General features: G+C 34.5%; 2 protein-coding genes across 9 annotated transcripts; one reads left to right on the top strand and one right to left on the bottom strand.

Annotated features, from left to right (window-relative positions):
• Positions 1–1,383: 1,383 nt before the first annotated feature.
• LOC105427943 (2-phosphoxylose phosphatase 1) lies at positions 1,384–7,062 on the top strand. The gene is made up of 4 exons (XM_011639941.3): positions 1,384–1,846; positions 2,764–2,931; positions 3,352–3,917; positions 5,063–7,062. Exons 1-4 carry the CDS (start codon positions 1,756–1,758, stop codon positions 5,786–5,788), a joined length of 1,551 nt encoding a protein of 516 aa, XP_011638243.2. The 5' UTR covers positions 1,384–1,755; the 3' UTR covers positions 5,789–7,062.
• Positions 7,063–7,309: 247 nt separating this feature from the next.
• LOC105427977 (uncharacterized) lies at positions 7,310–24,948 on the bottom strand. Of its 8 annotated transcripts, none has more exons than XM_089082790.1 (19): positions 24,598–24,948; positions 24,233–24,358; positions 23,888–24,145; positions 23,448–23,618; positions 23,028–23,363; positions 20,682–22,388; positions 20,071–20,568; positions 19,551–19,685; positions 19,088–19,359; positions 17,989–18,650; positions 17,627–17,754; positions 16,721–16,777; positions 15,379–15,546; positions 14,495–14,563; positions 13,651–13,965; positions 10,663–13,529; positions 9,707–10,448; positions 9,118–9,491; positions 7,310–8,519 (listed from the first exon to the last, which is right to left on the bottom strand). In XM_089082790.1, exons 1-19 carry the CDS (start codon positions 24,658–24,660, stop codon positions 8,408–8,410), a joined length of 9,060 nt encoding a protein of 3,019 aa, XP_088938916.1. In that variant the 5' UTR covers positions 24,661–24,948; the 3' UTR covers positions 7,310–8,407. The 8 variants fall into 8 exon arrangements, with proteins under 8 accessions (XP_088938916.1, XP_088938917.1, XP_088938920.1 ...); XM_089082791.1 differs by having other exon boundaries at positions 14,495–14,560; XM_089082794.1 differs by having other exon boundaries at positions 20,071–20,466.
• Between the last annotated feature and the right edge of the window lie 1,852 nt (positions 24,949–26,800).

Genomic DNA, 26,800 nt, shown 5'->3' with positions numbered 1-26,800 from the left:
TTGATAACATTTTGACTTTTATCTTTTATCAATATTTTCGTTTCTGACCGAAGAATAGTTTCGATCTCTACAATTTTAATTATAAACGTGAAAAACAATTTTGGACCTACATATACCTACCAATATAACTATGAGAAAATCGTTTTTGACACGTTCGTATTATATTTGTCACTATTACATTTATTTTACAATTTATTTATTATAAAAAGGCATCATATTTATTATAAAAATGTCTAATTTATAATCTTTTAACTCATGCTATTATAATTCGACCAACATGCGCTTAATATTGTAATGTAATTGTTTTCTTTAATTTGACTTCTCTCATCTTGTATTGATGACTGAGGAAGATTAAATAAAAATCAAAACATGTCTCATTTTTATCGTGTCTTTCGTAATTGAATAAATGATTATGCAGTAATTTCCATACACGAAAAAAAATAAACATTTTTTCGCACAAAGCCGTTTTATTTCCATGATTTATTTTATTTCTTCTTTTGTATATTGTAATGATGTTTTAATCCTCGATTTGGTGTCCCAAAAATATTTATTCTAAAATATTCAAAAGTATTTATTAAGATGAGCAAAAAAGAAAAAAAAATGTTTTACAAAGTATGATTATCAAAAATATTTTTACACAAAATTCCCATATGATTAAGCAATAATTTCCACATGCTGAATAAAAAAAATAAACATTTTTGGCCCACTAAAGCTATTTTATTTCCATTTATTTTCTTCTTTTGTGCACTGTGACGTTTTTAATCTCCGATTTGTATCATTCAGCAACCTGAAAATATTTATTTTGTACCAAAATAAATGAAAAAGCAGAAAAAAATTGTACAGAGCACAGTTACAAAAAATATTTCTATACGAAATTATCGTATGTATGCGGTAATTAGCATAAAATAGCATGCCTAAGAGAAAAAAGAAACATTTTTTTCACATATTATAAATTTACAAGAGATATCCGTGTAAGAGATATTATTTAGATCGCGCTTAACGTAGAAGTCGGCCATGTGGATGATAAATCTGTCAGTCATCCCGACGCCTCGGGCACTACAGTAATTGTTAGAGAAAGTTCATTATTATGTTCGCGGACCTATTTTTAATATTTCGCGTTCGCGACTCGCGGCGAGAGCTCTCCCATTCTCGACGGCGAGTGCATAACCGACCGGCTTTAATCGTGTGACCGGGACCCCCGCATTCGATAACCGCGCCGGATAAGGAAAGGTCGATAAACGTCGCGGGTGAGCCACCCTGTAGACCGACCAGCCCGTCGTGGAGAACTCCGGTGGGCTTCTCAGGGCGGAGGGTAATCGGAGTGGTAGCGCCTGCGCCTGAAACACAACCGCCGCAAATCTACCCCTGTTATCGCCATGTCAGGACCGGCAGTTCCATCTCGGGCTTACGCGCCGCAGGGAGGTCGGACGATTTCCTCTCGTCGTCGTCGTCGTCGTCGTCGTCGTCGTCATCGTCATTGTCGTCGTCATCCTTGTCAACTTCATCGTTCTCGTTATCGTCGTCGTCGATAGTTCGGTCGGGCGCAGTCCGCCGCAGGACCGTCGACAAATATGCGGAAAGTGTGGTCGAAGGGTGTCTGAAGATGCAGCCACGGCCGGCCCCTTCGTGCGGGACGAAAATCAAGTCACGTCCTCGTCCTCGCGCCGCTCCACGCCGTCGTCCTCGCGACGTCGGGACGTCGTTACCGCTCGCTGACCCGCGAATCGGTCCCCCGGGACCCGAAACCGTCAAGGGATGCTCGCGGAAATGGTCCGGCTCTCCTACCAGCACAGGGCGTTCTACTGCTACGTGATTCTGAGCGTGTGGATCTTCCTGCTGGTCGCTGGTAAACGCAACCAACGTGGTCCCGCGATTTAGAGATCGAGAAATCGGCGTAATTTCAAATCGCGTTCTCTCGATCTCGAGAGAAACGCCGCGTTAGAGGATGATTCGTGCATCCATTCGATTCGCGACACAAACGCGACACTTCACCGCGTCTTACGTCGCAAAAAGAAATTGAACTCGCGTCGAGATTAATCGGGATTTCGGAGAGAATGCAGGGAAGAAAAAAATTGTTTTGCAATTGTCCTTCTGATTCCTCCTTCCTTCCGAGATGCCTGAATTTTGCAACCCATTGGCACCATTACCGGATTCTTATTTTTAAATATAGGATAAGATCTGTCACGTAGCTACTTGAACGCTTCTCCGCTTCGTATTATCACGTCTTCGACTTTAATAATAGAACTGTAATAATAGAACGCTTTAGTTTTTCAATAACGGATAATATAGCTGTATACGTTATCAGGTGCCATCAAGGCGACGGCTATTTTGCTTTCTTTTTGTCATAAAGTAAGGGAAGTGTCCAATCATAGTCGTTGGTCGATTTAACATGCATGTATGTCAAATCGATCGTCAGGAAAAAAAACAGATTCAATATAATCTATTCGACAAAGATCTTTCCTGTTTGACATTTGATTTTTTTGTCAAAGTATGAATTGAGAATTGACACAAATTTGTTGCAAGTTTAATTATTTTAATATTAGTACGCTAATAGCTTAAATCAAAATACATTAGGAAGAAAAAAGAATCACGCAACACATACACACACACACCGTATTCACGCAACTAAATGAAAATGCTAGAAGAAAATAACGGTTTTTTTTTTTTTTTTTTTTTAACTGGCATCTGATAATATAATCTGACATAAGATCTCGCTCGCGATTTAAAAGCGTCGATTACAAACGGTTTTTCTTCATCGTGCAGGTATGTACAAGTACATCGGCGTAGATGAGAAAACCTCGGTGCAAACGAGAATTCCAAACAATGATTTGTCGCTGCGAGAATTCCCGAGGAACTTAAAATCGGACGCGAAGACAAAGAAGATCTTTCGCTTCTGCAATTTGCCGCACGAGATAACTGCGGATACCGAAGGTACTCCATACGATTTTTTTTCCTCCTCATTTTCTATAAAACGACACCGAAATGTATTCCAGTTCACCATCACCGATACTTTAATATTATTAATCAATAATTCTCATTAATCACAATCAAATGAACAGTATCTGAATATTAAAGAGGCCGATCGTCAAAATTCAGTCGCAATAAATAGTAAGTGGACACAAAATCAATATTCCATTTGATTTGATTCCGTTCGGAATTAAAAACCACTTTAAATCACTTTTATCTTTTACGCGCAAAAACACCTAAAAGTAAAATTGTGTATTATTATACACGCAATCATACATATATAATACAAATAAATTTTTTTTTTTTTTTTAAGTGCTGATTACCGAATTTTTACTGATTACCGATTTTTTTTTTTTTTAAATACTGATTTTTTTTTTATCATAGGAAAGCTCGATGGCAACTTGACGCTGAGCGGCATCCTGATCTTCGTCCGTCACGGCGACCGGGGTCCTTTGACGCACATAAGGAACATCAGCAGCATCAATTGCGGCGGCGAGCTCGGTAGCGCGACCGACCTGGAGACGATCTACGAGAATTACGTGAGCTTCGTGCAGAACGCGTCGAGCTACTCGAGGGCCGCTTGGGCCCAGTTCCTGGGCCCGTTCCACGGCCTCCCGATATTGCCGGCGAACGCGCGCGACTGCAGGATCGGCCAGCTGACCACCCTCGGCATTCTGCAGCTGCTGAAGACCGGGGTCGCGCTGAGGAACGCCTACTACCACAGGCTCAATCTCGGCAATGGCACCTCCTTCGGCAAGGACGTCATCGTCTACAGCACCTCGTACCGCAGGACTGTGCAGAGCGCGGTCGCGCTGCTGTATGCGCTTTTCGAGAACGACAGCTTCCAAAGTCTGGCGAGGATCAGCCTGCAGGAGAGCCAGAGCTACGCGTTCTGCAGCAACGAGTGCGCCTGTCCCGCCGCCGAGAAGTTCCTCAAGCAGCACTTGAAGGTAAATACTACCTACAGAACGAACCCGCTTTGCAAACCGTTGCCTTCGTGGATGGACCTCGTGTACATATTTGATGCGCGAGGCGACGAGATAAAATCATATTGGCGATCGTTTCCTATCAAAATCCGAGCGTTATTAATTATCTTCGTCGCCTTACAGGCATACACATTGCGCACATGTTGACACACATTGATATGCTCGTTTAAGAAAATCGCTGAAAAGTCGCTTTTTTTATTCGGGTTATTTTTTTATGCCAGGTAATTTGAACCTGTGTCGTCGAATCTCTTGCGCAGTGTCGTCTCACTTTTTTTTTTTTTTTTAGATATGGAATGAGCTTGCATTTTAAACTTTATCGTCACTTTATCATCTTTTTAAAGAAGATCCGATAAATTTACATTTGCACTATTTCCATCTTCCGAGGAAGTTTTAATGACTTAAGGTCTCATTCCAATTTTCTCAGAAACATGTTTAAATCTGCATCAACATCGCTCTTCTCCTTACTTACTCAGGAAATCCAATACAATTATCTAGGTCATTCTAGGCTGGCAAACGTCGATTTCTCAACGCGTTATCTGAATAAAATACTTGCACGCGATAATATTTTTTTTCATGACAATAATCTTGCCTTATAACGTTTGCCCGCTGTGCGCTGTGCATGACATGTGGAGACATATCACATATTTAATTTACTACGTAAACTTAAATGAAAACGTATTAAAATCTGTATTAAAATTTCAAGAGAAAAGTCACGATTCGTTCCAACATTTCAATTCATAATTAATCTTCTTTCTTTTAAGATCTCATGAAAAAGTTCAGAATTTTCAATTCGAAAATTAACTATAAAGAAAAATTCAAAATTACATTCAGGATTTCCGCATGAAACTTAACTTCAATCAAGCACAATCAAAATCGAGACGAAAGCTTTTAACAAATTCTTAAAGTCTATTTAATCCTACTTTATCCTTTTTTTTTTATCGAGACTTCAGTTTACGTTTCCCTCGGGTATAGATGTCATAAAAAAAGAATAACTTGGTTTCAAACTTAATGAAATATTCGTGGTAAGCTCTGTGAGGGGAACGTTCGGCGATAATAACGTTCAAGGATCGGACGAGCCTCTGCAGACACGTTACTCCTATTTTCCCCAGGAGACCTCCAACCATCTAAAATCCCATCCGGCCGTCGGGGAACTGATCAAGCAGGCGGCAAGCGCCGTGTTTGAGCTCCCGGATCAAGCCCAAACGTGCGATCCGAATACGCTAAGGGACGCTCTGTTAACGTACGTGTGTCACGGCGCCTCGCTGCCGTGTGCGGACCTCGACACGCAGCGCACGTGCGTGAAGAGCGACCACGTTACCGGGCTGTTCGCCTACACGGACTGGGAGTCGAAGCAGGTCGCCAAGAGCAGCAGCCGCAATAAGTACGGGCTGCTGAAGGCTTACGGGATGTTGCGCGGCATCGTCACCTTCATGCTGCGCATCATCTCCGAGGCCAGGCCCAAGATCGTCCTCTATTCCGGCCACGACAAGACCCTGGAGTACCTCGCTACCGCGCTCGGCATCGTCTCGGACGTGGCGACTCACTACGCCTCGAGGCTCGTCATCGAGGTCTACAAGATCAACTCGCGAAACGACAATCGCCTCGCCAGCGACTTCTACTTCCGCATCGTCGCCAACGGTCGGGATCTCACGCCGAGAATCCCGTTCTGCAGGAACGCAAACACCTACGTCAGCGACGACGGGGAACCGATGGGCAAGAAAGGCGTCAAGCTCTGCCCGATAGAGAACATTGTCAGGCAGCTGCACGACGATTATTTCGTGCCGTTTAACGCGACGAACTTTAAAGACGCTTGTTCGAGCCACAAGATTCGCTAAAGTTAAGACAGACATACTTAACTAAAGTAAAATCGATCGTGGGAAAATAGGCGAGTTAAAAGGAATCGAGAAAGACTCATCTTCGGCGATAGCAAATATTTTGTCCTTAAAATTAGAATCTTAAGACTTTAGCACTCTTTAGACTTTTACATCTTTTTATCGTGAATACAGTGACTGTTTAACCGCGCTATATTCATATGTATTAAACACGAAATAAAAGAAAAATGACTTTATACAATATAACTTTAGGCATTATAGTCTCCTCTTATATAAACGAAATGGCTGTGCGCCAGAATAAAAATAGATAAAAGCGAAAAGGAACAGAAAGCATTTGCCACATAGAGTCAATTTCTTATTATAGAGATCAGAACTTCGACAAGGATGAATTTTTATCAATTCTTTTTAATTCACCTACTTCTCGAATAACAAGTAGATATATCGAGCGGATCAAGATCCGCGGTTCAAGAACAAGTTTTCCAACTTACAATTTATAGATAAATAAGTAATGTGAAAGTAATTAATACTAACGTACGAAATACGTCTGAAGTGAACTGATCCTTCAATTTTCGTAGTAAATTTCTCTTATGCGGTATAAACCACTTAAAACGTAATTTTCTCACCTAATAAGAAAGTATTTTGATTCTATCAGAAATGATCAAATAGATATAAGATATTTGTTCTTTTCACATTCAGAACAAGTCTAGTTCACATTTTTTTTACATCTCGCTATATCGACGCACAGTTAAAAAAATTTAAGAAATTATAATAAAATCAAAGAAAAACGACAAAAAAGAGTACATTGTCATTTTAGCAAGGAACAAGCCTTATCTTCATAGATTATACATTTAAAATTTTAACGTATCTTTAGATAAATTTAGAAACAATAGAGCTAACGAGAACCGATTAATCGATTATTATATATTTTATCATACACTCTATTGTATATATGTAAATATATATATAGTGCTCTAAAAATATACTATACTAAAAACATAATCGTATTCCTTTCCCAATTATGCGCAATACAGTAAACAATTACGATAAAGTAAAAAGAACAGATAAATTTGATTTTTAAACAATTTTTACATTTTTACATTTAAACATTTTTAATAATTTTAATGAATAAAATCTTTATCTCAAGTAGCGAGATTCATTTCGCATCACGTTTTAGAAAATCATCATGGTCGTGCAGACTAATATCAGACTTTGTAAACGAAAAATTCTGAGTTCGAGCCTGATCGGTTCTTAATAAATCTTACAATAAAAAAAAAAAACTCAGCATAAAAATATTCTTCCCCATGTTGATTAACGATTCTGTCGCTTTCTGTATTCCTCCTGATTTCCGGCGATGTTATGTCTTCCAATTTATGGAAGAACATAGAAATTCTTCATAAAATACAGGCCTTGATTTGCACACTACTCATCCTTAGACACAGAATCGCCGAATTTTAATTTTTACTGTGCTACAGTTTTTATGTTTCATTTCACATCGTCGGTTTTCGTAATTATAAAAGCTGCATATATTAAAAAAATCGATTCTTTATTACAGGCTTCAGGAAAACGACACATGCAACTGGCGATATATAAAAAGCTTATTACAATTCGTTGGTAAATAAATAATAAACGTACGCATCTTACGGCGTACAAGGCACACAATTTTACATATTTATACTACCTACAATATATTTTAACTTACGCAATAACAGTATGTCGCAAATAAAAGCAATATCTGGCTTAAAGCCGGATTATAATTTCCTCAGAAATTGCTTTTACTTCGCTAACGTTCGATAAAAGCCTCTCTCGTGTCTTATAACGCTAAAACCTACTTTACATTCACACATCCTTCTTACTTATTAATAATGTTTCATTATTCATATCTCTTATAATTCGCAAGTGATATATTGCGCAACTTCGAGATTGCGTTATAAAAATCAAAAAGAGAAAAATAGCATCAAAGTCTCGCATGAAATGGTAATAAATTAAAAATATATAAAACCGGCAGTCTATTATAGAGCCCGTATAAATGCCCAGTTCAATTATTTCCGGTCGAGCTGACGAAATCTCTCCATTAGTTGTTGATTAATTTGGGCGATGCTAATCGTGCAGTCGAACGGAAATAGAAATCCCATGCAGATCGGTTATTAACGATTGCAATTTAGTCACAAAATACAGGACGTGTTTATCAAAAAAAGAATAAAATAACTAGTAAAGGAGAATCAAATGATTTCAAATTGCAAAAATCTAACGATTTAAAAGATATAAATGAGATTGCGCTTGACGTAAAAAATATATTAAGCATATTCTTCTTATTTAGATTTATTAAATTTATATTTTTTATATATCAAGCGTAAATCAGAATAATAATTTAAATTTTTATAAATTTTACAATTCAATAGAGAAACTTTTATGTCAAAATCTACAAATTCAGAAAACCAAAATGTTTCAAATATTTACTTATTCAAAAATCTGAAAAAAGAAATTAAAAATGGCAGAAGAATCGTTCATAAAATATCTTAAAAACATGACCTGTATAATGTACTATTTGAATTACATAATATTCATAATATTAACACTGTACAAAGCTACATTTCTACATATTCTAAAAATACGCATATAATGTTATTCTGAAACAATATGACTAGTACCAGACTCCGCCATAACTGCGCCAAGTGTCTCTTGGAAATTTCTTATTCCTTGGTAATACTGTTCGAGTGTAAAACCGCTACCTTCACTGAAAAAAAAAAAATATATATATATACACACACACACACACATACACACAATATATAATAACAATATAAAATAACAATATATAATATATAATATAATATATAATATATAACAATATATAATATATAATATATAATATATAATATAATATATAATATATAATATATAATATAATATATAATATATAATATAATATATAATATAATATATAATATAATATATAATATAATATATAATATAATATATAATATAATATATAATATATAACAATATATAATATAAAATAAAGTATGAAATGTAGTATGTACATTTCAAATTTCGTTGAACAGCCTTAAACTCGATTATAATAACGAATAGAAAAATTTAATGATACTCTTGAGCCAGCAACTAATTAACTGATTACGCTTGATTTCAACAACATCTTTTATTTTTTTCTGGAAATATAAGAACAAAAGACATAATAATAATCTTAAATCAGAAATTAATATTTTCGTGCTGGATAATGTCTTTTAACTCACTTTTAATATTTATTAAAAATTTTCAATAACTTGTTTTTTTCTTTATTTAAAAATGATGTATTTGATAATTATTTTACTTACTTTGTCGCTCTTTCTCTCACGGGTGGAGAATGATTCGATGCTATTTTCCGGACAGGTGGCAAATCGATTAATTGATCCGTACCGCCCATGATAGCGTTAGCGCCCACGCGTTTCCCCGTTCGCCAGCGTTGAATCAACCATTTCATCCTGTGTATACTGACTATTACAAATACAGCAATTCTGAAACGCACTTTCCTATTGCGACGCAATCGTGTGTAAGATAATTGATCTTGAGTTAATTGTGCGAGCACGCACAGAGTATTTTCTTCGCAATACTGATAACTGCCGACGACGCATAGCAAATACTTCTTCTGATACGCCAATGCTTTTCGTCTGCTTTCTACTCGTAGATACTTGCCATAAAAGTTTTGTAACTGAAACGCAAAATTCATACATTATTACTACCTACTTTAAGTCTGCCTACTTAAGTCATAACTATAGTCAATCTCTATATATAGATTGCTATAAAAAAATATAAAAATATAAAAATGATATTAATATTAATAATTTCTTTTAATTTCAAGATGTGAGAAAATTGGATAAATTTTTAATTATAATTAAATTAAAATAATTAAACAGGATTGTATACCCTTTCGATAGGAACTGTCTGTTGGTTTGAAGCCTGTGTGGTTTTTTGTTTTTTCAACTGTCCCTCAAGTAATTTCACGCGTTGCGTTAATAATTCTCTATCTACTTTCATCTTATTGAGTTTTTCTTCAAGATTACTCTTTTCAGCAGCGTTTTTTATAACTGTTTCATTTAGTTCCTTAATTTTCTGCATGAAATTTGCAGGGACATCCTTGGCATTTTCAATTAAATCACTGAGTCTCTTCTCTTTTTCTTTTGAGATCGCTAGTCTAGTATTGAGCTCGGTCTCCTGTTCTTTCAAGAACTCCACTGCGCGTATAAGTTCCAGCTCCCGATTCGAGGATTCCTTCAATTCTTGTTTCGCGCGATTTATGTCACTTTCTAGCTTTAGCCTGACTTCTCTGGCGATGTTGATCTCCTTACGCAATTCTTTAATTTCAGCCGACTCGACGTCTCGTTTGTCTTGCTTTTTGTTTTCGACTTCGGTCAACATTTTCAGCTGCTTTTGTAGATAATTGCAATCCTCTTCTTGCACTTTTAACTCTTCTGTAGTTCTCCGCAAATTCACTTCCAAGATTTCTTTCAAACCATTAGATAATGCCAAACTGCTGATTAATCTTTCCCGTTCTTCTGTCGCAATCTCCAACTGTTTCTCGTATTTGCTCATTTCGTTCTCTAATCTTCTTATATTTTCTTGCAGTTCCGCGTTATGTTCGCGACTTTCTTCAAGATTTTTGTTCGTTCTTAAATAAAAAAGAAAAGATTAGAACACAAAATATCGCTTGTGATATAGTCTAAATTTTTCATAACTATCTTATTTCATTATAATTAAATTTTATTGATATCAAGTCATATTGATTATCAAGTTTGCTAAAAAAACTTATAAATTATTATAAAATTATATATAAAATATTATATAAAACTAAAGAATAGGAAAAGTTAAAAATTAGTGCATACTTTTCGGATTCATTCTGTGCTGTTGTAGCAAAATTGGGCAAATTTCTATTGGCATTTTCAATTTCTATCAGTTGCCTCATAGACGTTAATTGCGAGTCCAGGTTAATTTGTTGTTGCCTCATCGATGCTAAATCATTACGAAGCTTCTCCTCGTTTTCCAGAGAGGCTTTTAGTTTTGTCTGTAGGAACTCGATCAATTCAGTATCTTGAACTCGTCCCATCTCTGCCATCCGTCGATGTTCCTCTATCTGTACTCTGAAAAACTTCACCGCATTCCTCTCTGCTGTTAGTTCCTTGTCTAATTTAATCGCTTTCTTTGTTTCCTCCGTTAAATCTGTTTTTAATTGCAATATACGATCTTCGTACTCGGCGATCCGATGTCTCATTATGTCTCGCTCGACTTCCAAGTCATCCTTTAGTCTTCTTAGCATCTCGTTGTCTTTGCGCACTGCATTTATTCTCTCCTCTGTTATTACTCCATCCACAACCTCACCGTCGTCCTTAATTACCTGCATAATTTGCTTATCCAATCGTGCGGAGAGATTTAATTCTCGTTGGACCATGTCCTCGATGTCACTATCATCCTGCGAGCGTCGCATAGGAGCATCTTTTAGCTCCAAATCCTTCTGTAGCCTCTGCACTGTATCCCTCAGCTCCTCATTCAGTCTACGCTCCTCCTTCAATTTTTTTCTTAGCTCTATGACATTACCTGATTCCTTCATCTTGTTTTGAATAGTTTCTAGTGCTCGATGTAGACTCTTGCTGTCATCGCTCATCTGCCTGATTACTTTATCTTTCTCCTTCAGGAACTCTTGCAGGTGATGGATTTCTTGGTCTTTATTGCTAGAGGACGATGGTGACGATGTGCCTGATTGAATATCGCTCGACCGCCTTGCCATCTCCTCCAACTTACGAATAACCTGATCTCGATTGTTCAGACCGTCTGTCAATCGTAGGATTTCGTCCTGCAACTCGGCGATTTCTCGTTCGCGTGCGTGAACCTTCGTTTTGAAGTCATACAGCTGCTTGTTCTCGTTCTCGATCTCGATATTGCGTGTTTGAAGAGTCTCCAATGCGATATCTTTATTTAAAACAAGCTCCTTGAATCTCTGAAGTTCTTGTGTTGTTTCCTGCAGCAAGGAATTGCTTCTTTTCATCTGATCTTTCTCTCTAATTTCGATCTCTTTCTTTAATTTTGTGTTTTCCGCGTTCAATTCCGTAATGATTCTTTCGTTCACCTGTATCTTGTCCTTATGATCTTCGAGCTCGTCCGTCTTCAGTTTGAGAATATTTTCTACTTCTTCTAGGTCCTTCTTTATCTTACTTTCTGATGCCTGAGCTAGCTCGTATTGACCTCTATAGAAATTCTTATCTCGCACCAAATTTTCGATAGTTTCCTTAAACTCGTCTTGCAAATCTTGATATTGTTTTTGCAAGGTAATCAATTCGGTCTCATACTTATTCAAGAGATTAGATTTTAAATCTAACTCTTGTTGTAAAGCTTGCAACTGATTCGACAAGTTTTCGATTTCTTTCGTTTTCTCATTAAGTAATTCCTCAACTCGTTGAGAATCCTCGCTGATCGCATCGTTGTTTTTGGGGGATGATAATTTTGACTCATCTCCGGAACGTTGCAACTCTACTTCCGAATGACGGATATTTCCGTTACTGTAGCTATGTGTATGAGAACCTAAATCTAACGGTGGTACCTGAGTGTCTACTTTATCCATATCCAGTAAAGGCGTTTCCAAAGCATTGAAACTATTCGTATTCGTATTCGTATTCGTGTTCTTTGATATAGACGTAGGAATTTTGAAACTAGAGACATTGTGTGATGTCGCATGCGTTGCGTTAGGTCCTCGGATAGCTTCAGGGAATTCTTCACACTCCGAATGGATGGAAAGAATATCGCTCAATGTTCGCGCGCTGTTCTTGGTCTCTGCTTGTTTCGTTAATTCCTTCAGCTGTATGTCGTCCAAAGCAAGCGACGAAAAAGCATTCAATTGTTTCTCCTTTTTGGAGAGTTGTTCTTTCAAATGATCAATTTCCTCATTTTTATCGGCCAGCATAGTGTCAATCAGTTGCGGTAATTCTAGCTGAGCCTGTTCCTGCGTTCCAAGCTTCATTTGCAGTATCTTCTTTTCCTCCTGAACAAGCTTCAACTGATCTTTCAATCGTTCGATTTTTTGCAGCGCGCCATTTTCCGATTGCACAAAATTTTCCATCTCCGCTTCTTTCTCTGCCAATATTTGATTAGCCCGTTCAAGTTGGGCTTTCAGCTCTTTCAACTCTATTTCTTTATCGGTAATAGTTTGTTCCAGAGAATGATACTTCGCCGTAGCTTCATGCAATTGTAACTCTAAACGAGATGTCGCTTGTTTTTGAGCAAATGGCGCGCTCTGTTTGTGCTGTTCCAAGCGACCACGCATCGCCTCGATTTGGAACAATTGCTCGGATGCTGTCTGGTGCAAGATTTCCTGTTCCGCTAATAATTCCTCGTTTTGATTTTTCATCATTGTCAACTGCATCTCCAAATCTTTGATCCTCTTGAAGGCTACTTCTTCCGCACGTGCATGCTTCAGCATCTTGTCCTTCAGCTTGAGCACTTGATCCAGTGGTAGCATTGGCGGTGAGGATGGATCATCCGGAGTCGGACATCTTGTTGCATCAATTTGTTCTCTGATTGAAACGTCTTCGCTCGGCTGACTTAAACTTAGATTGGAACCGCACATGTGCGCAGATTCCATCTCCCGAATTCTCTTATCTAATTGATTTTGCATCTCGTGCAATTCCGTTTTTATCTGCTTCAAGACAGACGAATTAACATTGAAGTGCTCCGAACTTAATTTATGTCTACTTAATTCCTCCTAAAACACAAAGAATTATTCCGTAATGAGTTTCACTCCATAAATTATTTATGTATTACTTATTATGTATATATATATATATATATATATATATATATATATATATATATATTAGACTTACTTGTAAATGGCCAATCTGCTCGTTCAGATGTCTATTCTCACTACCAGATTTGATAGCATCCAACTCCTGAACTAGCTCTTGTTGATTCTTTGTCTGCGCAGTTATTACGGTTTCCAACTGACTAATTTGCATTTGTAGGGATTCTTCTTGTTTAATCTTAGTTTGCAGTTGTTGTTCTAAATCAGCAATGATCTCTCGCAAAACCCATATTTTATCCACTGCAGCCTTCAATTCGCTCTCCTTCTCTGACTTTTTCGCCTCGGTGTCGGACATTAATGACGACATCTCTCTCATCTGAGATTCAAGAGCCTCCACCTAAATCACAAGTTACATGCATATATGTATATATGTACAAGTTATCAACGCATCACTTTTACAGGATGTCACCTATATTTCCAATCAAGCGTGACCCAACATGTAAAGCATGAGGAGACATGATACATATTGTATCTACTTGTAATAATTTTAAGCAAATGTACAGTGGGTAAGAAATAAAAAAATATGTGTACCTAATTAACAACAAAAAATAATTATTAATAAATAAAAAATTATTTAAAAAAAAATGAAAAATAAATAAAAAATATAACTGTATTTATAAGTAGTCTGAACTTTTAATTATCATATTTAAGCATTTTTATTTATTATTTAACAAATCTGCAAGCATTTAAATGCATTTTCTTAGTCACGTTGCAAATGTAGGTAAATAAATGAATTATAACATATTATTAAATTTGACAAATAATATGTTAGCAAATAAGATGGGTATTTTTCTCACCCACTGTATAACGACGAAAGAATTATAGAAAAATTCGTTTAAAAAAATCGAAGTAAATACAACACTCACAGCTGCATTGATGTCAGTCGTTTGAAGCTCAGGGATGTCTGAAGTTGTTTCGCATGATAGCTCAGACTGCTTTGTGCGACAAACAGAAAACCAAAACCAGAGTGCAAAAAAACTTGTGTTAATACAATTAGTAATGATGCGTGATACTAATTGCTGGTGTACAATTAATTTCCGAAACAATAACCCTTTTAAAATTGGTAGTTAAACTTATATTCTATATTATACTATTTTCAATCATTTTTAGATTAAAGAACTTGCTGGTTAAAGATTGTATTCTAAAGAATACAAATTATAGTATTATAGAATTGTAAATTTATAGGCGTTTATATTTAACATTTTCAGTAAATTAACAAATTTTTTCTTCAAAATAACTATTATTATCTTTTACCAGCAGTTTCAAATTTATGTTAAATATTGTATTAAATAAACCACAGAAACCTTTAGTTTTGTAGATGGCAGTCATTATGCCAGATAAATAATCTTGTTAGTGCAGTAATTATTATAATAAATTAATGTCTGTATTAAGTTAATTAATCCTTAATTAATTATAAATAAAATTATCGCATGCTTTTTAAATTCAGATTTCTAAGATCTTCTGATAACTATTGTTAATATTTTGAAATCAATTCATTATATTTATCTTTAAAACTTTTCCAATGATGATAATATATATCGCAAATAAGTTTGACATATTTAAAAAATTTTGTTCGATATAAATATCTTGGATTAATTGGCATTAACTAATTAAGAATTAACTGAAAATAATAAACCCTAAAGCTGACCACAGCGAGTGATTACGAAAAGCATATTGTGTTGTACTCAACAAAAAATCTTTTTGCAATATTTAAAAACAAAAAAATAAAATATTCAACGAGAGTTTTTACCTCGGAAGTAATACGCATATCTCTTTCTTTTTCGCGTTCGCGTTCCTTGAGCTGTTCCTGCAAGAAGCGAATTTGTTTCGCGGCTTCATCACGCTCCATCTCGCGCTCACTGGCTTGCTCGTCCAGAAATCGACGCGTTGCCCGTAACTGCTTGTCCGCTGCCTCAATCTAAACAAACGTAGCTCCAGTTAGAGGTAATTATCGTATCCCACGCGTGCTAACGTATATAATAAAAATAACTTGAAACAATAACTTGAAATAGAATAATTCATTAAATTTATATCATTTCAATCAATTTACATTATAATAGTCAGTTTTATATATATATATATATATATATATATATATATATATATATAAACTAAAGAAAGAAATATGATAATCATTGTTCTCATTTTTCAGAATTAAAATTTTTATTAAATGAAAAGATTATATTAATAAATTCAGAAAGCTAATAAAATCAATTTATATATTTTAAAAGGAAAAAATAAAAATTAATTTTTATTTAGTTGGATATATATCTACAATTCTAAAAGAAGTAATCTTTGATAATAATTTAATAATTTAATAATGGGTTTAGTCATTGAGTTGATCCCATTTATAATAATATACAATGAAATAGTACAGTGAAATGAAACAGTGTAATAAAATATAAAGATAAAAAGTGTTAGCAATATTAAATGTTCTCTCAATCACAAATATTGAAAGTAAAGCAAAGGAAAATAATAATTATTTTAATATTAAAGCATAGATGTAACTATTTAAAATTTATAAATATAACCATTAAAAATTATTTGGTGCTAAAGATTAAAGCATCCAAAAAAATTAAAAAATCTTATTTTTTTAAACTATTTTATATAAAAGCTAAATATATTAGAACATTGTTTAATTTAAACATTGTAATCATTATAAAATATGTGACAATAAAATTAGAATGTTATAAAATCATAACTTTTTTCAATTATTACTTTGATTCTTTAATTGTTGCTATAATAAAAATGTCAAAAAATAACAAACAATAAGATCTATGACAAAAAAAAGACATTCACTTATAAGCCAAACATATTCTGATGTTTACAATGTAGCATGCAAGGCAATTATTACATTTTAACAACATACAACATTGGCAAATATGACAATAATACCTTTTAATAACAATATGGCAAATGTGTAATTATTTTTATGAACAGGCATTAGAAAGAGATAAATGGCATTTCAATAAAAGCTGTTTTACACTCTTTAATTGCGATAGAATGTTATACATATTAATTTATTATAGCCGATTTGGACTTTAACTTACGCGAACAGCGTTTACAATAATATTAGTAATTCTATAATTTACCTTTTTGCAGCAAACCCTGTGAATGTATGGGGTAGGAGTAGGTTCTAAAGGTACCTGCTGGCAAGACAATAGAACGCCAATCAATCTTTTAAAACCTGCATCGCAGAATTCTGCACTTTTGATTTTGGAGATGCCATTTATTGAATGATTAATTGATTCGTTTTACTAATAAATAATATTTTCAAATATATATAAATCATTATACACATGCACAATGTTCTAATCTCAGGCTGCTTCACAAATATACTGAGGAATACTGAACTCATTTTATACAGAGTATATAAAGAAAAATGAATATTAAATACGATTTTATTTTTAAATTTAAAAAAAATCCAAAAGATCTGTTTAATAAAACTCAATAAAACCACATAAATTTTAATGATTAAGAAACAGAATATAAAAATGGAGAAAACGAAAACTTTAAGATATAAAATCTAAAAAAAAACTTAGAAATTTAAAAATTGATTTAAATCTCTATTTCAACAAATTATTCTCGGATCAAAGTTTCTAAATATTTTGCTTCTTAAAATACTCTGTATACAGTGTATATATGTATATGTGTGTAGGGGGGGCATAATATAATTATTTCCAATTCTGTGATTACTACTTATTAAAAGAAATATTAAAATAATGGAAGATATATAAACTTTTTTATAATTGCATTGTATAAAAAAATGTGCCATACAAATAAAATGTTTATGTTAATTGTTGCTACACGATAAAACACGTACAATATAAATTATATAAACACGAAGCTCGTAGATAGAGAAGTGTGTAAACTTAATGAATTAAAAGACAAATGTTTTCAATACACCGCAATATTCATCACCGTACTAACATACCAATATTGAATAATTAGAAATCATGCAACAATGCACTTTAGGTAAAAATAATAAAAGATTTTACCTGTTGTTGTAAATCTTCTCTCTCTTTTCTAGCGTCGTCTATTAGTTTATCATTTTGTCTACATAGTTCCTCTATTAATTGCAACAAATAAGACATATCTCCGCCACCATTAGATAATACATGTCTAGCTGTAATTTAAATAAATATATCATATAGAAAAAAATACTAAAAATATATTAGTATTATCTATGAAAATATGTTTGGAATACACAAGAATAAACATCAATTTATATAAATTTAATATAAATTTAAATTTTTAATCTAAAAATATAATTAATTTAAAAATGAGATGTTTGAATATAAGAAATAAATAGGAGTTTTAATATGTTCTTAATTAATATAAAAATCAAGTACAAATTTACCTTTTTCTTGTACTTGAGAAAAATCTTGCAATACAATATCACCCCTAGAAAGATCGCTTTCACCATATCCTTCTGTAATGACTTCCTTTTTATTTTCTGCATTAATCAGTTTTTGTTGTAGTTCCAAAATGTGCAATTTTAATTGTTCCACTTCTTCTTGATAATTCATTATTAAGGTTTCAGCATGATTCAGTTTCAAGGTAAGTTCTTCATTGATTTTGCTCGCTAAGAGATTCTCATTTGATAATGATACGGTTTTGTCTTCAACATCAAAAAAGGAAAGATTGAGGATTTGTGTGCTATCCGACTTCAAGCGTCTCAAACAAGCTTTCAACTCTTTTTTTAATATCTCATCTATGTCTTCATCAATTAAACTCTGCAATGTTTTGTTATCGCTATTAATGATGGAAGTTATTTTACTGGATTGTGGAGCAAAATGAACTCTCTTGATTTGTTGGTTGGATGAATTCTGTATTTCAGGCAAAGTAGTGTTATCATCCTGTCTTAAACTTTCTTCATTAGTAAAAACGGATTCCGTCAATTGCTTTTTCAAAACCTCATTGATAAGCGTATTGTTAACTTCTTCCTCACAGACAGCAAAGTAACTAACCAATTCCCCAATTAGGTTCTTGAGAGTTATACATACTTTCCATAGATTGTCTCTGATAAACATAACATACAAGCAATACTTATAAAATACTTATTAAATAGAAATAAAATAGAATTAAATAGAAATCACGACATATAATATAAAAAAAATCCTACTAGTGTACTTTTAGTTGTTAGTATATCAAATATTTTAGAAATATATATATTAAATCAATTAAGATATTGCTACTAGATATTTTAAAATAAATGTAATTAAATATAAAAGTTTTTATTTAAACAATTCATTTTTTTTTTTAATTTTTTGTTAAATCATAATGTAAGCAAGAAATGATCATTAAGCGAAGATTTGAAATGTAAACAAATATCGGTAAAAAAACTGTTATAGCCATGTAGACTAAATGTCACGGATAATAAACAATCCTGAATTCGAGCCCATGTGATTTGGTTAAAATTTCTGTTTCCTACAATAAAATATTGTTTCATCAATTACCTCTCTTTCAGGATATTTTCTGACGCTCCGACACAACTAATTTCTTGCTTGTTGTCTGTGCTTGCTTTAAAAATGGTAATTTCCTTCTGATGTTGTTCCAGCATTTGTGCTATAATGTAACTGTGCTCATCTTTCAAACGAGCTAATTCGGCGCCATGCATTTTTTTCAACTCTTGGATTTCTTGCTTAGCGTTGCATGTAAATTTATCTCGTAGTTCTAATAACTCGGCCGGCCAATTATCTTCTTTGTCTGCGTCCACCGACAATAGTGCCTATATAATTAAACAAACATTTACAACAGTAAATATCTAATAGCTTCTAATGAATATATCCAGGTAAAACAAAAAATTTTATGAGTGCACACACAGTAATATGCAGAAATTATTTTATTCTAGAATATATTCGAAACATATAACTATTCAAACTAATTAAAAATGATCGATACATAATCCACATAATCTACCTGAATTTTTTCTTGAAGAGCGTTGACAATATCCAGTCTAGCTAGTTCGATCTGCTCTTTCAATTGATGATTATAGGTATCACGCAGACTCAACAATTCACCATTCTCCAATGCTTCCCATTCTGTCTGACAATACTACGTGCAAACAGGAAGTCACACGGCGATATGTTAGTCACAAGGAAATATGCATATCAACATCGAAACACGACACAAATAATCTATTTTTTTCACTGCTAACGAGAAATATTAATTACAACAAATAAAGGAGAAAATGCAATAGACATTACAAGTACAATAGACATTACAAGTAATTATGGAACTCGAAATCGCACAAGATGAGAAATGTATTGATGATAATTAATGCATATTGATCACGCCATGCATCTACACTTTCATACATTCCACAAATCTTTGTACAACACGCATTAAAATTAATTGTTATTGTCGACAAATCAGTTAATTTTAATAATAACAAATTAAGCGGACTCTCCACGATAAGAGCGGACAATTTTTTTCTTACCTGATGTACAGTTGGTGCGATCAATGTATGTTCCAGTTTCGCCTCGATGTCGCGAATTTGACACTCGTACATTTTCTTTAGCTCTTCAATCGCTTTTTCGTGATCAGTCTTGATAATTTGAATTTCATTAATTTTGTATTCCAATTCTTGTCGCAATACTTGGATACTGCTCTCGTATTCTGTCTCAAGACGTGTTTGGTTTTCAACATCTAGAATTTTGCTCCTCAGGGATTCCTCGATAGCACCAGGCGTCGCTGCTCGGGAGTTTGATATGTTCAAACAATCTCCAGCACCACCAAAATACAAATCGTCCGTCAATTCTTCGGTTTCGCTGTCGTTGTCGGAAATCCGTTTCGATTGTTGGCTGAAAACTTCTTCGGAATACTGTTTTTCCATCTGCAAACATTTTCGCTCGAAATAAGTCCTCAGTTCTTCCATCTCTTTCGCGTGTCGTGCTTCGAGTTCGGTTCTCAGATCATTTAAATTCGCATTTCCATCCTTAAGAAATAAAAAAAATATAAAAACTTTAGGAAACCAAGGATATATCTCTCGATGCTTAATTAAAAATATATGAACAATTACTGAGTCATATAAGAATAAAAAAGACTTGCCTTCAAATTCTGCAGTAATGAACGCAGTCTGTTGATTTCCTTGGCAGAATCCGCTTTAACAGATTCTAGCTCTTCCTTACGTCGATTCATTATATCCTCGATTTCTTGGCTAAGCAACTCCTTCTCCGCCCATAAATTTTCCAACCTTTGCAGTGAGTCCTTGCTGTCCTGTTTTTGTAAAGTGAGATTTTCTATCGAGGATTGAGTCTTATCGGCGGCTATCTTCTCACACAATGCATAATAACGAGATAATTTTAACTTAATTTCGTCTAAGCTCGGCTCGCCCTTCAGAATCTGTTGTAATTCTTTATATAAGCTCTCATTGTTTTTCAGGTAACCATTATCCGTTAATGTGCTAGTATCCGAGATACTCGGCTCCAAAGCTTTCCTCTGATTGGCTGCATTTTCATCTATTGTGTTATCGTTCAAGCTTTGATTCTCTTTAAGGTGCTTGGACGATATCGTGCTGTTTAGGGAAATGTTAACTTTACTACTATCGCTCATGGTCTGGTTCAATCTTTCTTCCAACTCGGTGCACTGCGCCCACGCATGAGCCAAGCCATTTTTCAATTGCTCGCAATGCATTTCCATTTTCTTCGTTTTTTCCATCATTTCAACCAAATCTTTCTTACCTCTCGCGTTCTCCGTTTCTTTCTGCTCCACTAATAGCTTCAAACTTTCAATTTCCCGTTGTTGATCCTGTATTTGCCGAGTCAACTCGCTGTCAACATTTGCCAGAACGCCTTCTTGACATTCCTGAATGGAAGTATCGCGAGATGTCGCATGATTGAATTCTCTCAACGAATTAACTTCTTGCTGCAGCTTATCGCATGTATTTTTCATGTCCTTCATCTGCTTTTCATACGTCTTCTTTGCAATGTCGGCTTGTTCCAATTCGTTGTTCGCTTTGGACAAGTTTGCCTCGAGAACGCGAATTTTCTCTGTTAACAATTTTTCCATCTCTGTCTTCTCCTCGAGTTTTCGCTTCGTCAGTTGATGCTGGACAACATCTTCATCGAAAGTCTTGTACATAGTTTCCCCTAGCTCGCTGATCGTGCTTACACTCGTAGCATCGAATCGTGATAGGGATCTCTCCATTTCGCATAGCTTACCGCTCAGAGTCCTATCATGTATTTGACTGTTTTCGATTATTGATTGTGCTGTGGAATATCTATATGACAAATCGTCCAGTTTAAATTTCAATGTATTGTTTTCCTGTTTCAGCGCAGCGGCGTTCGATAAAGCTTGTTCTAGTGATCGCTCAATACTCTCCTTAGATTCAAGAATACTCATTGTCGCAATATGCTTCGATGTTATTTCTTCCAATTGAATTTTATGCAATCTGATCTGCTCGTTCAACAATTCTTTCTCTTTTTGGAAATGCAGACTTTGCATGCGCCGTTCGTTTTCCGCTTCGAATCTTAATTCGTCGAGTTTCGTTTTGTACATATGGACTTCCGACTGAGCGATCTTCTGCGATTCAGCGTGATTTACTAGTTCGAGTTTTAATGCTTCAACAGTTTTCTTATAGTGAGCTAACTGCGTTTGAAAGACGGAAAGTTCCTTGGCGTGCCTACTTTCCAAGTCTGGCAATTCTTTGTTTAAACGATCGGCCAACATTTTATTTTCCTCTTTTAATACTTTCATGCATTCTTCATATTTGGCTTTTATATTTGTAATTTCAGCCTCGTTCTTGGAAGTTAACTCCTACGGATATAATGTTCGAATAAAGAAATCAATATAGTCATAAGTCTTTTTTTTAATCACTACAATTCGCCAATAACTTTTTTATATATAAATATTATGTGGTTTTGAAGTTTCTAAAAATACTCATTAATTTATTTTTACCAAAAAGTAGATTAATTATAATCTCTCTCTCTCTCTCTCTCTCTCTCTCTCTCTCTCTCTCTCTCTCTCTCTCTCTCTCGATTTTTCTTTTTTTAGTTTTTCTTTTAAATTAGGTAAAAATAAAGAATAAATTAAACTAGGACTAAAATTAATCTACATTAATCGAAATAAATTAAAAATTTTAATAATTAAAATTTTTTAAACTATAATTAAAATAAACAGCATAAAGGCAAAAAAATAACATCTTTAATATAAAATCGCTTATATTGAAATTGAATAAACATTTCGACTTTTGTTATTTATATTATTTATATCGATCATTGTTTTAGAGTTTACTCAATTTCAATTTATTCAATAATCAATTTGAATTAATTACATTATTTTTTTGGCTCTTATACTTTTTATTTTACTGTTGTTTTTAACATTGAGCCTGCTGGTAATTTTTATTTTTATTTTTAAAATTAATTAAAAAAAGAATATCCTCCATGGAGTGCTTACTTTCAATTCTTGCTGATGGCGCATTGCATTCGCGTTTGTCACAGTGGTAAATTTGTTTAAGATATGTTGCATGTCCTGTTTGATTTTATCAACGCGTGCCTCATATTGTTTCTGCTGTTTCAAAGTCTCGTCGATGTTCAAGTTCTTCTCTGCGGCGCCAAGGCGAATTTGCTCATTTAGATTATTTATTTGTATCTTGTAATCATTGATTTCTGCGTTTCGCGTCTCTCTTTCCATCTCTAATGTCTGCATATGCTTACGCATATCAGTCAAATGGACGTTTAATCGACAGATTAACGCATCCCGTTCGCTTATTGTCGATTCCAAAACTTCAATCTGAAACATTTGAAATAATATTTGACATTTTTAGCAAGGTTATTAATAAGTCTATACTATAAAAATATGAAGTGTGTCACTTACCTTTTGCTGCAAATTCACATTATTTATTACAGGATTGTCCAATTGCATAGAGTTCAGGGCATTAAGTTGCACTGTTACAGAATCTCTGGCAGCTAATGCCTGTTCTAAGGATGATGTCAAATGCTCTATCAGGTTGTCGCGTTGATTCACTGCTTTTTCAAACTCTTGTAACTATTTTGTAAAAAAAAAAAAAAAACATATTAGACAATATATTATTCAAAATGTTAATTATTTTGCATTCATAAAAGGCAATAAAATGAGATTATTATTGGAGTTAATATTACAAGTATTCATATCAATATCAAAAGAAGTAAAAGAGAAAAATTTATTAAATAGATTTAAAAAAGAATATTAAAATTATAGTAATTTTTTAAATTCATGTTCTATGACTTAACAATTAGAAAAAAACAAAAGATTATCTACAGATAGAAGCGACATACTTTAACATGATACAAAGATATAATATCTCTTCCATGTATACTGCTGCTTTGACTTTGCGACGAGTTTGGAGAGGATGTCTCCGCTCGTAAATGATCAATCTCTGCATTTAAGGCCCCAACGATAGCTTCTTTCCCATGTAGTAATTCCTCTAGTTCTGCGACTCGTCCAGCCAGTCCCTCCAAATCAGCATCGGCCTCTCCCTCGCTTATACTAACGCTGCTGTGTGTTATGTCTCTCGAACAGATTCCCTCAATTATCTGATAATAGAAAAAAATGTAATACAGTTGCTATAGATTATTACATTAATTAATATTTATATATCTAAACTATTTGTTTCTTCTTACACCAGATTCTTTGTGTAGTATAGACTTCTCATTATGCAGCGATTCATCATCAGACTGAGCACTTTCCATATGCTCCACGTTTGCATCCTTGCCTTGATTCGATCGTTTCGCTTTATACTTCTCCAACTGCAGCAATCAAAATCAATATATGACCTTTCTCAGATATTAACTCAGATATGATGTAGATAAAAACCTTCCCCATAATAAGGGATGACAAAATTATACAATCAATGCGAAAAGAAAATGCAAATTCAATAATATAAACAAGAATGTACTCCAATTGTTGGAGCAAGCTGGCAGTAACAAAGTACAAAGACGACATCGATGACAAATGGAGAAAAAAAAAAAAGGGGAAAACCGCTTGCCATTTCTCTGCCAGACTCCAGCGAGCGTTTCCTACGCTCGTCCTCGTCCTGCGTCGCGCTCATCCCGACGATGCTGGTAGATCAGCGTGCATGAAGCGTATGCAAAACAACGTATTTGTCAGCTACTCCTTTCCAGTTTGTCATTCGTTACATTTCAAATTTGACGCTTCCGCGTTGGATGATGTCAGCTGCCGGTTGTCATGCGGCCCACGCTCGTATCACCTTTGCCTCGGTGTCACCCGATCAAACAATAAAAGCACAAAACTCCGAAGAGCGGTCAGAGTCAGTAAAATGTTCGACGAAAGCGGTTGGAAAAGCGGTTGGTCTAAAACGGTCGCGCGTCAGTCGTGCCAACCTGCAAACAAAGTTCGACAAAGCAGCGAATATATTGGTCGCATAATATCGCATTACAACTTTACCGGCTCTATATGATAAAACAGATTATAAGACGATCATCAGGTCTAGTGCACGGAATGAAAGAAATATTGGGAACAGAAATAAATATTAAATTTTGAAAATGAAAATTCAGAATAAAAATATTAAACATAACGCATAATGAACCCAGTAATTATAAGATATAGGTAAAATATTTTATCGAAATTGAAAGTGAGGCCCCTAAACTTAACATTTATCCCGGTTACTAATTGATTTATGCACCTAGGAACATAAGTTCTTTATGGGTGCTTCATACAATAAAAAAATAAAGCTTAAACAAAGAAATGATAAAAACAGTTTCCCATAGTTTAGTCCCATATGTGCGCTAATTATCTTATTCGACTTTTATTACTATCATTTTAAATTTAAGAACATCATGACAAAAGAAAATAAAAAATTTGCTAGGTCACAAAAATTTATTTAATTTATCTATTATTTTACACGTGTATATGGTATTACATCATTTTTTCGTACTTCATTTTTTATTTAATATACCAAATACAAAATGGTAATACAGATATTTTTTAAAACTATTTTCATGTTATAAAAAACTTTAAAGATCTTTATAAATATGTTAGAATAAATTAATAACATGATTTTTAAATAAATAAAAAATTACATACACACACACACACACACACACACACACACACACACACACACACACACACACACATATATATATAATATATATATATATATATATATATATATATATTAGGTGTACAAAAAAGTTCTGAGCTTTTTTTTTGTAAAATTCAATCTTTATTCAAAAAACAAACAAAAAAATATTAATCAGCGAAATATTCCCCGTTTGCATCAACGACCTTTTGCCATTACATCTTTCGAGTAGCTTGCGAATTCCTTGACGATAGAAGGCTTCACCGGCTTCGAAGCGATAAAGTCATCAATGCATTTTCGTATCTCTTCAAATCTCACGAAATATGTATCAGCCAAATGATGCTGCAGAGACCGGAATAGGTAGTAATCGGAAGGTGCCATGTCTGGGCTATACGCCGCGTGCGGGAGAAGTTCCCAGCCTAACGCAAAGATATGGTCCTGAGTCGCTTTCGCAACATGTGGTCGAGCATTGTCATGAAGCAAGATCACTTTACGACGTCCTTGGCCAGTAAATGGCCTCTTTTCTTCTAATGCATCGCTCAAATTGGTCAATTGTTGTTGGTAGCAGTTCTGCCGTGATTGTTTCACCCGATTGTAACAACTCGTAATACAACACACCTTTCCAATCCCATCAGATACAGAGCAAAACCTTCTTGGCATGGATATTGAACTTTGGCGTTGATGTCAAAGGTGGACCAGGGTCAACCCATGATTTTCTACGTTTAGAGTTATCATAAAGAATCCACTTTTCATCGCCTGTAATGATTTTGTGCAGAAAATCTTTTTTCCGGAACTTTGAAAGCAAAGTGAGTGCAGCGTCACGCCGACGATTTTTGTTGTCTTCGGATTCATCGGAAACCCATCTGCCTTCCTTCCGAACCTTTCCCATCGTATGTAAACGTACGGAAATGGTTTGCTGCGTAACGCCAAGCTGTTCTGCAAGCTCCTTTTCAGTTTGCGCAGAATTTATATCCAGCAATGCTTGCAATTCGTCCGTTTCAATCTTTTGAGGGCGTCCAGCACGCGGTTCATCTTCAAGACTGAAATCTCCTTGGCGAAATTTTTGATACCATCTTTTACATGTAACATGACTTACAGCGTCCTCTCCATATGCAGCACAAATCATTGCTTCAGCAGCATTTTTCTT

This window comes from Pogonomyrmex barbatus, unplaced genomic scaffold (assembly GCF_055798465.1).
Source record: "Pogonomyrmex barbatus isolate J1 unplaced genomic scaffold, ASM5579846v1 scaffold6, whole genome shotgun sequence".
NCBI classification, from domain to species: domain Eukaryota; kingdom Metazoa; phylum Arthropoda; class Insecta; order Hymenoptera; family Formicidae; genus Pogonomyrmex; species Pogonomyrmex barbatus.
The sequence above is the reverse complement of the archived record's forward strand: the minus strand, read 5'-3'. Positions and strand labels throughout refer to the sequence as shown.

Coding starts and splice junctions, on each gene's coding strand:
- LOC105427943 (XM_011639941.3), top strand. CDS start 1,756: ATGCTCGCGGAAATGGTCCGGCTCTCCTACCAGCACAGGGCGTTCTAC. Junction 1,847..2,763: donor GATCTTCCTGCTGGTCGCTG/GTAAACGCAACC, acceptor TTCATCGTGCAG/GTATGTACAAGTACATCGGC. Junction 2,932..3,351: donor GATAACTGCGGATACCGAAG/GTACTCCATACG, acceptor TTTTTATCATAG/GAAAGCTCGATGGCAACTTG.
- LOC105427977 (XM_089082790.1), bottom strand. CDS start 24,660: ATGAGCGCGACGCAGGACGAGGACGAGCGTAGGAAACGCTCGCTGGAG. Junction 23,619..23,887: donor TATCTTTGTATCATGTTAAA/GTATGTCGCTTC, acceptor TTTACAAAATAG/TTACAAGAGTTTGAAAAAGC. Junction 18,651..19,087: donor GAAAATATCCTGAAAGAGAG/GTAATTGATGAA, acceptor TATGTTTATCAG/AGACAATCTATGGAAAGTAT.